This window comes from Mytilus galloprovincialis, chromosome 1 (assembly GCF_965363235.1).
Source record: "Mytilus galloprovincialis chromosome 1, xbMytGall1.hap1.1, whole genome shotgun sequence".
Taxonomy (NCBI): domain Eukaryota; kingdom Metazoa; phylum Mollusca; class Bivalvia; order Mytilida; family Mytilidae; genus Mytilus; species Mytilus galloprovincialis.
The window spans coordinates 102,997,170-103,012,939 of record NC_134838.1 but is presented as its reverse complement, the minus strand read 5'-3'; the positions used below and the strand labels follow the sequence as shown (position 1 = coordinate 103,012,939).

The window sequence follows — 15,770 nt, the reverse complement described above, 5'->3', positions numbered from 1 at the left end:
TGTGTTTCTGAACGTCAGTGAAAAATAAATTTTAAATTTCGTTTTAAAGGTACAGGTAAAAAAAGGTAAAACATCGATTTCACGTGCAAAGCTTAAATGGCGCGAAATCAATCAACTGGAAAAAAGGACGATTGTTTAAAATTACAGGTAAAACTGAAGATTATATCAATGATATTTTTAAAAAAAAAATGGTTGAAACGAAAAAAAAAAAATGAAAAAAAAAGTGTTGCTAAACTTTTTTTGGCTCAGTATATAATCAACAAGCAATTAAATTTCTCTATTTACATCTCATATCTCTTGATTTCATGAAAGGGTCATTTGGTTATTGTAATAACAATGTACATGTATGGCATAGAAATTTAGATGGAGACACAGAGTTAATAACGTATAACTGCTGAATTTGGTGGTTCCTCAAAAATTTGTATTCCTGGATTTTTCTCAATATCTCAAAATTCAAATTCCATGTTGGTCTTGAATCGAAAAGTTAATGCATGTGGTACTTATACATCTTCGAATTTCAAATGTTTGGCTTTGAGCGTTCCTGAAAAAGGTAAATCCAGAAAAGCGCTTCGGATGCAAGAAATTATTAAACGTGTTGTTTTCAATTTTCTAATTTCTGAATTTACAGTATCATCGAGAAACAATTTTCCAGTGACACATCTATTGATAGACAGTGTTATTTTATTGTTGATCTGCCCAACTCAAAGTCATTATGACTTTCCTAGTCATCTCTCAAGTTTAATTTCAATCATTTCAGGGAAACCTTTATGATCAATTGGAAATATAAGGATTCCTCCAGCTAACAACAGTTGTCATAATGTACAGAATGACAACAGTGCACTTGTCATATATATTATTAGTTACATGTATGGTGTGTTAGTGACCTAATACGATATATATGGGGTCAGTAAATTCCATATGGGGTGCGAGTGAAGCGATAGCACACCGTGTAATGAATTTATCTTACCAACTATCCACGCAGGTGTTATTTTGACTAGCGGCCTATCAAAGTGATCAATATTTATTACTATTAAAATCATAAACTTCCATTTGTCCAAACAGAAAACAAATGCCAACAATAACAACCTTTTAGCTTTTAAATTTATTGTATGAAATTATTTCAATTGTGTATTACATGTATTTATTTATTCGTCTGTTGAATCCTTTCAGATTTCTTCTTTTTTTTTTAAAGAGAAGTAACTCCCTTATGTCAACAGCAAGAATTTGTATAGTATACAAATCTTTGCCAACAGTAACAACTTATTAGCTTTACTCATGTTTTATTTCAACCTTTCATCGTCAATTTCGTCGTCTGTTGAATCCTTTCAGATTTTTCCTCAACACCTTGTAGTTTTCATACAGGGTTGTGGCATCTTTTTTGTTTTGAAAGGGAAGGGAAGTAACTCCTTACTAACCCCATATGGTTGATAACCATATATGGTAACTAACCATGTGACACTCTATATCAAATATACATAGTCACCACCTGTAGTCCAATTGAGAACATTGAATGCCCTATACTGCAGAATTCAACAAATAATAACTCGGTTTCCAAGGGGAAAATACGTTAACATGGTGATAAAATTCAAGAGAGCTCCACGCAATGTTTTATTTGTTTTGATCAGGTAGTATTCAAACTTTGTTACTACAATGCTAGCTATGCTTTACATGTTTTCATTTTTCGGAAAAACACACAACAAAATTTGATAATTTCACAAAACTTCGTGATTCAGAAAAAAATGAATGTTTTTAGTATATTTTAACAAAAAATCTAAAAGTCTGGGTTGAACTGCAAAATTAACTAAGCTCTGATGCTAAAACCAAGTTATATCGATGTTAAATATGAAATTTCTGAAGAAAAAAAATTGATTCTATTCATAATCAGGCCAAACGTTATCTTTTCAAGAATCTACATGTATGATTTTTTTTTAAATAAACCTATCCCCCCTTTTTCCACAACCTTTGGTTCAAAGCCCAATGTATTTTACATTTGTTGAACCTTCTAAAAAGAACAGACAAGACTGTGAGTGAAGCAAAGCATGCAGTCATATTCCAATTTGAATATAAACACCCTCTATATATGTCTATATATGTCTATTGATACATTTTAAAATAGATGTTGCTATGGGTAATATGTATTTCCATGGTAACTATTGAAGTCAGCAACTCTTATCTATGGCAATTTAGAGTTAGCTTAAACCTACCCACCCACCCTTTTTTTCCAAACCTTTGGTTCCAATCCCAATGTTTATTACATTTGTTGAACCTTCTGAAAAGAACAGACATGACTGAAAATAATAACTCCGTTTCCAAGGAAAAAATTGGTTGCTATGGTGATAAAACTAAGGAAAGTCCCACGTATTTTTCTATTTAATTTGGTAAAGTAGTATCCAATTCAGAAAAAAATCCCAATTCAGAAAAGTTGAAAATTGGCAAAATTTTTCAAAAAATTTACATATTTGGTTTACATGCAATCTTAACCTGAATAAAGCTTAAACCAAGTTGTATTAATGTTACATATGAAAATTAATGAAAAATGCTTGATTCTATTCATAATCAGGCTCTGAATTGTATTGATTTAACTGATTTTTGAAAGATTTTACTATGATTCACAACCAAAAGATAGAGTGTCCGTTACCATGGCAACCACTCGTATTTTCCCACTCACATTTATTTTTTTAGCATTATTCGGTTACTGCTTCTTCTAGGCTATTTATAGATAAAATCTGAAACCCTCATAAATCACGAGGGTATTTGGAGGTCAACTCGATAGTTAATTAGATGGCGTCTAGAATAGAATACACACGACACGAAGCAACATATGATCGGGCTCAAGCCCTGTAAATTGCTTATTTAAGACTTTTATAATTTTGATAAATGTTTTACTTGTTATAAATCAAATATAACATGAATTTGACACCTAGTGCCCCTTTCACATTAAAAGAAAACGCTTATTAAAAAGAAGTACTGAATATCACCATTTAAGGATGTCCTTAAGTGAGGTTTTGGAATAAGTGTCAAATGTTCAGACTCCTTGGTGTTTTTCCATACGAGACAAGGTAAAATAGTTTAACCCACAACACCTATTTATCTTTTAACATAAGACTTAATAGCTCATAAAAGGTCATTTGAAAAAAAAATCAGATTCTTGATTTTCTTTCTTTTGATTTGAGACCCAAATAATACTGATGCAAATATAAGGTAAAAGTCCGAGTCAGCCTTTTCCCGCCATATTTTATAAATCAAATATCTCGAAAAGGAGCTCCATGACCTATCAATATTGTTAGCTTACTTTGATCCTTAACTAATACTCTTCCAGCTTAAAGTGTCCATTTTTATTTCTTGATTTATTTAATTTTACCTGAGATCACCTAAGTTCATCCTTAATCAAACTTACCCTTGTCACATTTCTGTCCTTTCCATCCAGCAGAGCATAAAGTTGTAAGACAGTTTCCATTTGTTCTGTTACAACCAAAGTCTTTACAGTGTCCACACAACCTTGCACAATTTTCTCCATAATGACCAGACGCACATGCTTAAATGTATATTTATAACCCAGTAGTAGTAAAATCAGATACGTTTAAAAACCTGAATCGCTCACTCTCCCGTCATTAATTGCGCCTTGATAAACCTATTTTTTTCCTTCAGCTTGGTAAACAATTTGCCCGAATTTTCATATATTGTACATTGTATTTTGAAATAAACTTAACATTCTTATGGCACATTGAACATTGTAGAGTGTCAGAGTTTATATTTACAATTAAGAATAAATAGAAATTAGCTGCTTTGAATTGATTCAGATTATAACACAAGATGAGGTTACCGATTTGGTATAAAAAGGGAAAAACGATGGTGGATGTAAAATAAATTGCACGGTTTTAAAGGAGTCATGGTTGAAACGTCTAGCACAATAGTTTAAAGAGTAGCAATTGATACTGCAATTTTTGCGTTCTTACCAGCTATCATACATTGTACATATTAAATGATTGTGATAAAGATATATTTTATACATTGACAAGCTATTCGAATATATATCACACTGTATTGAAATAAACGCTATAAAACCTGGTTCAATCCACCATTTTCTACATGAATATAACAGTTGTTTTACATTCGTTTGATGTGTTGTATCATTTGAGTTTGCCATTTGATTACGGACTTTCCGTTTTGAATAATCCTCAGGAATTTTGTGAATTTACTTTTTTCTGATTTTCTCTGCAATTTTATTAGTTGTACAAACAGTGTAGTTTATTAGTTATCTTAATGTTTTCAAGGGTGTTCCGATTTTACACTTGTGTTGAAATTTTATACACCTTGAGGCGCATCCGGAGGGTTTATGTATTATCAACACTTGTGTAAAATTTCCGTTAACCCCTGCTAACAAGATAACGAATGTTTTCTTTATAGATCGTGTATTCCTTTTTTTATACCGGGTTGTACAATGAGAAAAAATGAAGAACTTCTAATACACATTTTTCAATGTAAGTTCTTTGCGCATAACATAATTACAAAAAAATATTTTTGAATTTTTTAGGAAGTTTTGAATTGTTTTTTATTTTATTTTATTTTATTTTTTAACTTTTATTTTTTCCGTTTTCCTAAAGGGCTACTAGCTACGAGATATGAAAAAAAAATATGATGAGTTCAATCATTAGTAAAAGTTAGATAATGAAATAATAATTTGTTTTTAGAGTCCAATTTGGTACAATTTGTGTCAAAATAAGCAAAGAAATATCTCTGAACAGAATAATTCGTCTTCATTAAATCCGTATTCATGTTACTATCCATTTAACCCCTTAGTATGAGACTGGTTAAACATGCATAAGACTTGTTCAGCCATTAAAAGGAAAATAATGTCAACATTAAGTGAAACAAAGGTGAACCATTTCGTTGTCTGATCCACGTTAAAATCATTCTCAAAACAGACCATTAAAAATACAATTCCACGATTTCGCAATTTATTTATATTTATGTTTATGTTTATATCGGATTATGTGACTTTCGGTATAGTTTTCGGAAGTCATCTCGATCCTAAAATACACACGAATTTATAATATATATGTTAGCGGCAATAAGTGAAATTAGGCATTAAGCTTAAATCCTAGGCAATAAACTAACGCCTAGGCAATAAGTCAATTGCCTAAATGATGTTAGGCATTAGTCTTAAATCCTAGGATTTAAGCTTAAATCCTGAAAAATGTGAGCAGGCATTAAGCCTAAAAAAAGCTAAAATATAAATGCGAGTAAATAAAAGACATTTATTCATTTAAATAAAAATATATTTGTTACATAATAACATTATAAGAACTAGGTTTATCGAATTTAAACTGTCCTAAGATTGGTCCTATAAAATTATATTCTTAGGACAGAAATTATGATAAAGTAAGGCCGACTTACGACATGTCTCAGCATGTACATCGAAGCTATCTGAGCTTTATCTTTGTTAATTGTTTATTTCAGACTGATTGTAATTTGGATATACGTTTTGTAGTATGTTATAAATCAATGTGTGAACTTGAGTTAAATCCGTGAACATGAACTTAACAGCTAGTGCCTCTTAAAGTATTACGTGAGGTATTGTTTTTTTTAGTTTTTGCAAAATTTCATTTTTTAAGGTTTTGGCAAAATTTTATCCCGGAACTACCAGGCGGAGTGTTATATTTTTCCAAAATTCCACAACAATAAACTAGAGGCTCTAAAGAGCCTGTGTCGCTCACCTTGGTCTATGTGAATATTAAACAATGGACACAGATGGATTCATGACAAAATTGTGTTTTGGTGATGGTGATGTGTTTGTAGATCTTACTTTACTAAACATTCTTGCTGCTAACAATTATCTCTATCTATAACAGTACTTTCTGTGGAAAATGTTATTGAAAATCTTCAAATTTTAAGATAGATAGATCATGACCTGATCAACAATTTTACTTCCTCTCAGATTTGCTAAATGCTTTGGTTTTTGAGTTATAAGCCAAAAACTGCATTTTACCCCCATGTTCTATTTTTAGCCATGGTGGCCATCTTGGTTTGTTGGCCGAGTTACCGGACACATTTTTTTAACTAGATACCCCAATGATGATTATGGCTAAGTTTGGTTAAATTTGGCCCAGTAGTTTCAGAGGAGAAGATTTTTCTAAGGGAGCTACCATTTGATTTTTATGGGGGGGCTAGGATGAAAATTTTTGTCCTGCATTTTTTTTTAGTTGTAATCTCTGTCCTGCCTTTTTATTTTTCACTCTATTCGGTCCTGCCATTTTTTTTTTTTTAGTTTATCCTGACTTTTTTTACCTAAATTGCCATCCTGACTTTTTTTTTTTTGCAAGTGTCTCATCCTGCCTTTTTTTTTTAACTCAAAATTCCTGTCCTGCCTATTTTTTTCAAATTTCATCCTAGCCCCCCCATAAAAATCAAATGGTAGCTCCCTAAAAGATTACTAAGATTTACGAAAAATGGTTAAAAATTGACTATAAAGGGCAATAACTCCTAAAGTGGTCAACTGACCATTTTGGTCATGTTGACTTATTTGTAGATCTTACTTTGCTGAACATTATTGCTGTTTACAGTTTATCTCTATCTATAATAATATTCAAGATAATAACCAAAAACAGCAAAATTTCCTTAAAATTACCATTTCAGGGGCAGCAACCCAACAACGGAATGTCCGATTCATCTGAAAATTTCAGGGCAGATAGATCTTGACCTGATGAACATTAATACCCCATGTCAGATTTGCTCTAAATGCTTTGGTTTTTGAGTTATAAGCCAAAAACTGCATTTTACCCCTATGTTCTATTTTTAGCCATGGCGGCCATCTTGGTTGGTTGGGCGGGGCATCAGACACATTTTTTTAACTACATACCCTAATGATGATTATGGCCAAGTTTGGTTAAATTTGGCCCAGTAGTTTCAGAGGAGAAGATTTTTCTAAAAGATTACTAAGATTTACGAAAAAATTGTTAAAAATTGACTATAAAGGGCAATAACTCCTAAAGTAGTCAACTGACCATTTTGGTCATGTTTGACTTATTTGTAGATCTTACTTTGCTTAACATTATTGCTGTTCACAGTTTATCTCTATCTATAATAATATTCAAGATAATAACCAAAAACAGCAAAATTTCCTTAAAATTACCAATTCAGGGGCAGCAACCCAACAACGAAATATCCGATTCATCTGAAAATTTCAGAGCAGATAGATCTTGACCTGATGAACAATAATACCCCATGTCAGATTTGCTCTAAATGCTTTGGTTTTTGAGTTATAAGCCAAAAACTGCATTTTACCCCTATGTTCTATTTTTAGCCATGGCGGCCATCTTGGTTGGTTGGCCGGGTCACCGGACACATTTTTTAAACTAGATACCCCAATGATGATTGTGGCCAAGTTTGGTTAAATTTGGTCCAGTAGTTTCAGAGGAGAAGATTTTTGTAAAAGTTAACGCAGGACGACGACGACGGACGCCGGACGCCAAGTGATGAGAAAAGCTCACTTGGCCTTTCGGCCAGGTGAGCTAAAAATCTATTCAAAAGGGTAATACTTGACAATGTGCATCAACATTGATGTTGGAACAATGAGAAGGGGAAGTTCTTTTTTTCAATTTAAATCCCCTGTAAATAAAAGAAAAGTAAAGGATCTCGTTATGTTGGCTGCATCTCAATGTATAAGCACGTTAAACAGGTCGAGAACTCTAGATTTTCTGACGTCAGAATATATTTGCATAGTAATTTCCAAAACACAAGGCCAATATGGCCTTGAAAAACTGACCAATCGACTCAATGAACTACAATGCATTGTGGGCTACTACGAGTAAACTACTACTTAAAACACGTGAAATTAGTGGGAAAACAGTCAATTAATATATTGCCTGGGACTCTCATTACCAAAGTTTTTATTCTGCAAATATATTTAATGTAAAATATATAACGTAATCTTCAATTTGCATGCTCAGATTAAAAAAATATTGTTTATTGGCTTCACGATTCGACTTTCTTTTTCGCCTTGCAAAAGTAGTTGAACCGGTTTTGTGCATTGTTATGAATTGAACCTGCATTAATTTCACGACATGTCACAGTGAAATATCCAATGAAGTGACCACTGTCCAGTAAGAAAATCATTTGAGCTCTTTTAAATCTGTATAATGTCATTGCAAAATCATTTCTGCCTAGAAAAACGAATATGAAAGCGGCAGGGGCGGGTCCAGTCATTTTAAAAAGGGGGGGGGGGTCCTAACCCTGGACAAAAGGGGAGGGGGTTCCAACTACATGTCCCCATCCAAATGCACTGATCGTCCAAAAAAAGGGGGTCAATCCCCCGGAACCCCCGCCCCCTGGATCCGCCACTGAGCGGGTACGGTATATAGCTCAATACATTTTTTTTATAGTTTCATCCATCGATAATATCCGTTTGTTGCTAATTTTATCACAAAATATACCTTAGAGGTTTTTTTTATCGTTCGGCTGCTGTCCTGTTGACATATGTAAAATATCTCCAATATTAAAAGTCTCTGGATCATAGTGGGTGCCATATTACCTATTATTTTTTTTTCTTCTAAAACGTGCTTTGTATATAGAAATAAGAAGATGAGGTATGAGTGCCAAATGAGACATCTTTCCAACAAAGACATAGTTTAGTAAAGTAAGCAGTCATAGGTCCAATGCTGAAAAGTAAGCTATTGATGACCCCAAAATTACTTGTGTAAAACAATCCAAACAAAAAAAACAAGAAAAAAACGGTTAAATTAATATATAAAAGGACAAGAAATCTATCCCATAAAAAAAAAAAATATTGTACAAGAGCCTGTATTTCAGTGGTTGTCGTTTGTTTATGTGTTACATATTTGTTTTTCGTTCATTTTTTTTTTATATAATTAAGGCCGTTAGTTTTCTCGTTTGAATTGTTTTACATTGTCATATCGGGGACTTTTATAGCTGACTATGCGGTATGGGCTTTGCTCATTGTTGAAGGCCGTACGGTGATCTATAAATGTTAATTTCTGTGTCATTTTGGTCTCTTGTGGACAGCTATCTCATTGGCAATCATACCACATCTTCTTTTTTATTATAGATCCAACGCTGCAATTTTCACAAAATATATCAAATTTTCCACCTTGTCGCACATACATATGGATAAAATCCTTACAGCTTATTTCCTAATGCACGTGGAGCAAAACTTTGGTTAGCTTGCTTGCTTTGTTTGTATATTGTACAAAATATAAAATATACAAGTTAAACTATGCCTATATATATATATATATATATATATATATATATATATATATATATATATATATATATATATATATATATATATATATATATTGTTTAAAGATGTCAATCTTATTTTCAAAGCTTGTATAAACAACTATACAAACAAAGCAAGCAAGCCAATCAAAGTTTTACTTTGCAGGTTTAAGAAATCAGCTGTAATGAATTTATTCAGTTTGGCAAATGTCCGAGCCCGTTAAAAAACGAACAAACTGAAACTACAGTTGCTGACTTCACTACCTTCAAAAAAAGGGAACAGTTTGGAAGTCCCATATACTGAAATGTGACCAACAAAAATACTTATAGATTTTGTTAACACTGGCATGCATGTAAATATTTCTTCGCCTTTTTTACGAACACAAAATTCAAGGATCCCACATTTGCCTTTAATTATCTATACGAACATTGCTGTACTCTTGAAATCAGCACCGGCTGTTATCGACGGCTTACTTTACACCAGTAAGTTTGTCTCATGGGTAATTGTGTTTTTCGCTGTTGTTTCGTTGCTTCTGGTGGACAAATACATGAAATCTCTGTGCCATCATCAAACATGTTAATGGCTATATATCGGGTAATTCAAACCCTTTTTTCTTCGCATAGAAACAACTCTTCGTTAATCTGAGCATGGAAGTAATACTTTATATCACGAACTATAAATGAGGATACACAAAATGAAAAACTAAGCGAAATTGTGAATCCCGCATTGCTCGAAAAAATGTGTTGTATTTCAGTAAATAAAAATAACACGTGTTCTTGGTTAATTATAAACACGTAGTAGTCCATCATGCATTGTGACTCATTTAGTGGATTGGTCAAAAACCTAGGTAAAAATAAATTGCGTCACATGTAAATAAACAATTACATGTGCGAGAACATAAGTATGCTAATTTATGCATTTCCATATAAGGTAGTGGTCCCGACCTGTTAAACACCGATGTTAAATTCCGTACGCTCCTCATTACATCAAGATAACTAATATTATCGACTATGACGATACCGAATAAAATATGAACAAAAAAGAGACTAAACAATAACGCTTGGACTGAAATTACAATAGCATATTCTATAAACTAATGCAGTTTAATCCTATAAGAAAAAACAGTTTTATGCATTCGTTTGAAATTACTTGTGTATATACTGTGGTAAGAGAAGAAGACATATGAAATACAAAAAGATCAAAGTTTGAAAGAGAACTAATTTAACTTACAACAAAACATTCATGCGTTTAGTTTTCAGATATAATCTTTTCACCTGGAATATTTTAGCTTAAATGTCAGGTTTCCAGTTAACCAAAACAGAAAAATAAAAAAACATTAAAGTTATTGAACTTTTCATTCGAAAATTTTACAAGATAGAGAATATGCAAAGGTTAAAAAAAATGTATGTGTAGATGTAAAAAAAAAAATTAAAAAATTTGAACAATGCACGACTTTTTTAAATGTATTTATTTTTATATCTTCAGTAGAAATTCCCTTGCAGGGTATTTGAAATAGAAAGTTAATTGGAAAATACAGAGCCTCTGATGGACAAAATATGAAGCCATGAATAAAAATAAATGATATCGTGTGAAAACAATGCTGACAATATTTCTGCAAGTTTTCTTTTCAATTTATAAACTTTTCGACGCAATTCAACGATTTTTATAAGCGTACAAAAATCGCAGTTAAAGCTAACATACCCCTGTCACATTTTTGTCCTTTCCATCCAGCAGAACATGAAGCATTAATACAATCTCCATTTGTTTTGTTACAACCAGGGTCTTTACAATGTCCGCATCGCTTTGCACAACCCTCTCCATAAGAACCATCTGGGCATGCTAAAATGTATATGTTAAAGCATTAATTTAAGAAAGGTAATACAATTACCTTTTAATATGAAATTTATCTCGATAGCCTTAACCGTGCACATCGATCTTTGTCAATATCAACAAAGATGAATCACAATGCAACATTTTAAATCGATATTTGAATCAATTTTTTATAACTTTGAAAATCGAAATCAACAATTTTTCATACCATACACAATTGAATAGAAAAAATAAACAAAAGCACAAATAAACACTTATATCTCAGAAAATACAAAACGAATTTTCTTTTTTTTTCTGCAGATAAAATATTTTTCTTTTTCATATTGTTTCAACTTAAATAAATGAGTAATTATAAATACTTAAAACTTTTCAATTAGTCAAGGCAACCTAAACTGAGGATCTTATTTAAGAAAGATTCCAATGTGGACGAAGTGAAAGTTAATGTGAATTCCACATAAAATATGAACCCTAAATAAATAGTTTATGAATACATACGTGTGTCACATTTTTGTCCTTTCCATCCAATCGAACACTGCTTATATAAACAGTGACCATTAATGTTGTCACAACCTGCCCATTTACAGTTCCCGCAATGGTTAGTACAATTTTCCCCATAGGAATTATATTGACATTCTGCAATGTGTATTTGAAACATAGCATTATGCTTATTGTTACTCAGTGGGTGGATTTAAATATTAAATCAGTTCACTAACTACATATGAAAGTTTATGGATTTTGAGTTTACTTAGTGTACGCAGAAATGGTATAGATGTTTTTGTACAGATTAAGACACACAAAAAAGCAAACAAAAAACCTGAAAGTTTGCTTTTAAACGGAAATTTCTTTTTATTGTTGTTGTGCAGGCAACTTTATTTGAAAAGTACACACAAACACTGATGACGCAAACTTACCCCTGTCACATTTCTGTCCTGTCCAACCAGCAGTGCATAAAGTATTTATACACTCTCCACTTGTTCTGTTACAACCAAAGGCTTTACAATGTCCACATCGTCTTTCACAATTCTCTCCATAGGAACCAGCAGGACAAGCTCAAATGTATATTTGAAAGTAATTATTTGAAAAAGGTAAAACATTGGACTTGCAATTACCTAAACAGAGAAAATCAAGCAAGTAGAAGTTAATTGATCGCGAAATATTTTACCGTCAATTCGATCAAATCTATTTATGCCTTACAGGGAATTTAAAGCGTACTAAATTATAATCCTGGTACCTTTGATAACTTTTTCAAATGAGACCAAGTTTGAAAGTAAGAATCAACAACTTGGTCACCATATTTTCTTCAATTGAAATCAAATTATAATTGTTCATAACATATACACTTATTAACTATTGCACTTAATTATATAAATTATGAACCCTACAAATAAGTTTATGTATACATACGTATGTCACATTTCAATCCTTTCCATCCAATGGAACATCGCTTATGTGGACAGTAACCATTTATGTTGTCACAACCTGCCCATTTACAGTTCCCGCAATGGTAAGTACAATTTTCCCCATAGGAATCATCTTGACATTCTGCAATGTGTATTTGAAACTAAGTCATGATTATTTACTCAGTGGGTGAAATGAAATATTAAATCAGTTCTCTTACTAAACAATATAGCTTATGAATGATGATTTTACTAAGGGAAAGTAGAATTGAAATGAATGTTTTTGTCAAGATTAGGCAAACAAACATTTCAAAAAATGAAATTTTCTTCTTTTTATGGTTGTTGTGAAGGCAACATTATTTGAAAAGTACACACAAACACTGGTGACGCAAACTTACTCCTGTCACATTTCTGTCCTGTCCAACCAGCAGTGCATAAAGTATTAATACACTCTCCATTTGTTTTGTTACAACCAAAGGCTTTACAATGTCCACATCGTCTTCCACAATTCTCTCCATAGAAACCATCAGAACAAGCTTAAATGTATATTTGAAAGCATTGATTTGTAAAAGGTATAACATCGAATTTTCAATTAACTAAAGGAAGAAAATCAAGCTAGTAGAAGTTAATTTATCGCAAAATATTTCGATTTAATAATGGCTTATAACAAGAAAGGCCGATATCGACCAATAGTAATCAATGTTTTATATTTAGGCTAAACAGGGATTTTACAGCTTCAAATGAGATCAAATTTGAAAATAAGAATCAACGGCCACTTGGTCGCCACTTTTTCTTCAATTGAAAAGAAATGCTAATTGTTCATACCATAAACACTTATTATTTATTGCACTTAAAATATGAACCCTACAAATAGGTTTATGAATACATACGTGTGTCACATTTCAGTCCTTTCCATCCAATCAAACATGGCGTATATAGACAGTGACCATTTATTTTGTTACAACCTAAATATTTACAGTTTCCGCAATGGTAAGTACAATTTTCCCCATAGGAATCATCTTGACATTCTGAAAAGTATATTTGAAACATATGTTACGATTATTTACTCAGTGGGTGGAATGAAAAATCAGTTCACTAACTACACAAAATATTTTATGAATGATAGTTATATTAAGTGAACGGAGAATTGAAATGAATGTTTTTGTCCAGATTTAGCAGACAAAAATTTAAAACAAATGAAATTTGCTTCTTTTTATGGTTGTTGTGAAGGCAACATTATTTGAAAAGTACCGTACAAAAACACTGATGTCGCAAAGTAACCTCTATATTATTTCTGTCTATTCAGCAGTGCATAAAGTATTCATACACTCTCCATTTGTTTTGTTACAACCAGGGTCTTTACTATGTCCGCATCGATTTTCTCAATTCGCTCCATAGAAACCACCAAGACATGTTTAAATGTATATTTGAAGGCTATGATTGTGGGTAACATCAAGAAAGGATGATATCAACCATATTAAATCAATTCGTATAATAAGCAGTTGTGAGAGTCAATTTTGACTATGGTAAGGCTTCCGCTTATTTTTAACCCTTGAATTGATTTTAAATTTCTAATTTAACGTGTATGGAGAAATGAATTATGGTGAATGGCTTATAGTGCATGCCGAAGGAAATATGGTAGGTGGTGTTGAAAGATTTCGTTTGAACGAGATATTTAACGAGATTTTAAATTTTCTCAAATTCGTTAAATTGTTGGTAATTTTGAATTGTGAAACTCTGGTATGAGTAAAATAGGAAAGGGTCAAAGTGAATCGAAGAATTAAAAACGGAAACGGGGAATGTTTGATAGAGACAACAACCCGACCAAAAAGGAACAGAAGTCAGAAGAAAACAGCCCAAGCCCACCCATTGGTCTTTAATGCAGCAAGTACATTCAACACCCAGAGTCGGTCTTCATCTGTTCCCGAAACAACAATGGACACAACACTAAATTCGTAAAATATAAATAAACCAGAGTCAAACAAAAGAGACCGTCTAATTGGAAGCAAGCAGGATTTTCCACCATTTCAAGCATTTAACTGATTTTAATAGTTTGTTCTTATGATGTCCTGTTTTTTTTTTGGTTTTTTTTTTTAATAATATGTCATTTGAGAGCCTTTGATAGTTTGCTTTGCTGTATTGGTTTTACGTATTGTTAAAACTGTAAAGTGACCTTTATTTGCTAATCAAATCTACAGTATTTGGTTTCTGGTGGATAGTTTTCTCACTGACTATCATATCACATCTCATGTTCTTCAGAAGGAACTGGTATGATTTAATGGATATTTAAAAGTTTGGCCACTCTGGCCGTGTTTTTATATATATTTATTTTGAAATGGTTCAGATGCAACATATAAATCTTTGGAAAGAAAACCGATAAGTCATTGTCAACATAATCACCCCATTAAACTTTGAAATTTTTCTTTGAGTATGTTTTCACTAATTAATTATTCAAATAATACGACTGATACTCCTTTGTAATTTGAAGGCAGTACGGTGAACAATAATTGTTAATTTCTATGTCATTTGGTCTCTTGTAGATAGTTGTCACATTGGCTATCATACCAAATCTTTTCATTTTACATTTAACCTCCAACCCTTGAATATTCAGTTTTTTATTTACGCGGTTTATCGCTTTAGAATTTAAACATTCCCAGAAAAATAATACGGCAAAAAACGCATCTCCCAATTACCGATGTCACAGGTTTATGTTCATGCAAAAAGTAAAATCACAAAAATACTGAACTCAGAGGAAAATCAATTCGGAAAGTCCATAATCACATGGCAAAATCAAATAACAAAACGCATCAAAAACGAATGGACAAGAACTGTCATATTCCTGACTTGGTACGGGCATTTTCAAATGTAGAAAATGGTGGATTGAACCTGGTTTTATAGCTAGCTAAACCTCTCACTTGTATGACAGTCGTATCACATTCATTTAAATAAGTTGTCCTTGATTTTGCACTTATAAATAAAAAAAATACTAATGATGTGTAATATATAACATCGAATACAAAATGAATCATAGACGCGTTTGATTCTTACCTTTTCGGCATGAAACTAAGCATTCTAATAATCTTTAATTTTAAATTTTGAGTTAATACATCAGAATCAAAACTTATTTTCTGTTTGTTTTGTTCACACATCTTTGTCAACATAATGGGATTTGATGCAACTGTCATACAAGTGAGAGATTTAGCTTGCTATGAAATCAGGTTTTATCCACCATTTTCTACAAATGCCTGTACCAAGTCAGAAATATGTCATCCATTCGTTTCATGTTTTAAAGCTTTTGGTTT

The 15,770-nt window shown here is 32.1% G+C and overlaps 1 protein-coding gene across 3 annotated transcripts in view; it reads right to left on the bottom strand.

Annotated features, from left to right (window-relative positions):
* Window positions 1–15,770, bottom strand: part of LOC143047995 (uncharacterized) — a 109,035-nt gene that overhangs the window by 45,060 nt on the left and 48,205 nt on the right. For all 3 annotated transcript variants that reach the window (XM_076221403.1, XM_076221420.1, XM_076221412.1), the window contains exons 7-13: window positions 13,359–13,496; window positions 12,867–13,004; window positions 12,476–12,613; window positions 11,983–12,120; window positions 11,567–11,704; window positions 10,943–11,080; window positions 3,398–3,535 (exon numbers count right to left, since the gene is read on the bottom strand). In XM_076221403.1, coding sequence (XP_076077518.1) covers window positions 3,398–3,535; window positions 10,943–11,080; window positions 11,567–11,704; window positions 11,983–12,120; window positions 12,476–12,613; window positions 12,867–13,004; window positions 13,359–13,496 — 966 coding nt within the window. The remainder of the gene's footprint in view (window positions 1–3,397; window positions 3,536–10,942; window positions 11,081–11,566; window positions 11,705–11,982; window positions 12,121–12,475; window positions 12,614–12,866; window positions 13,005–13,358; window positions 13,497–15,770) is intronic.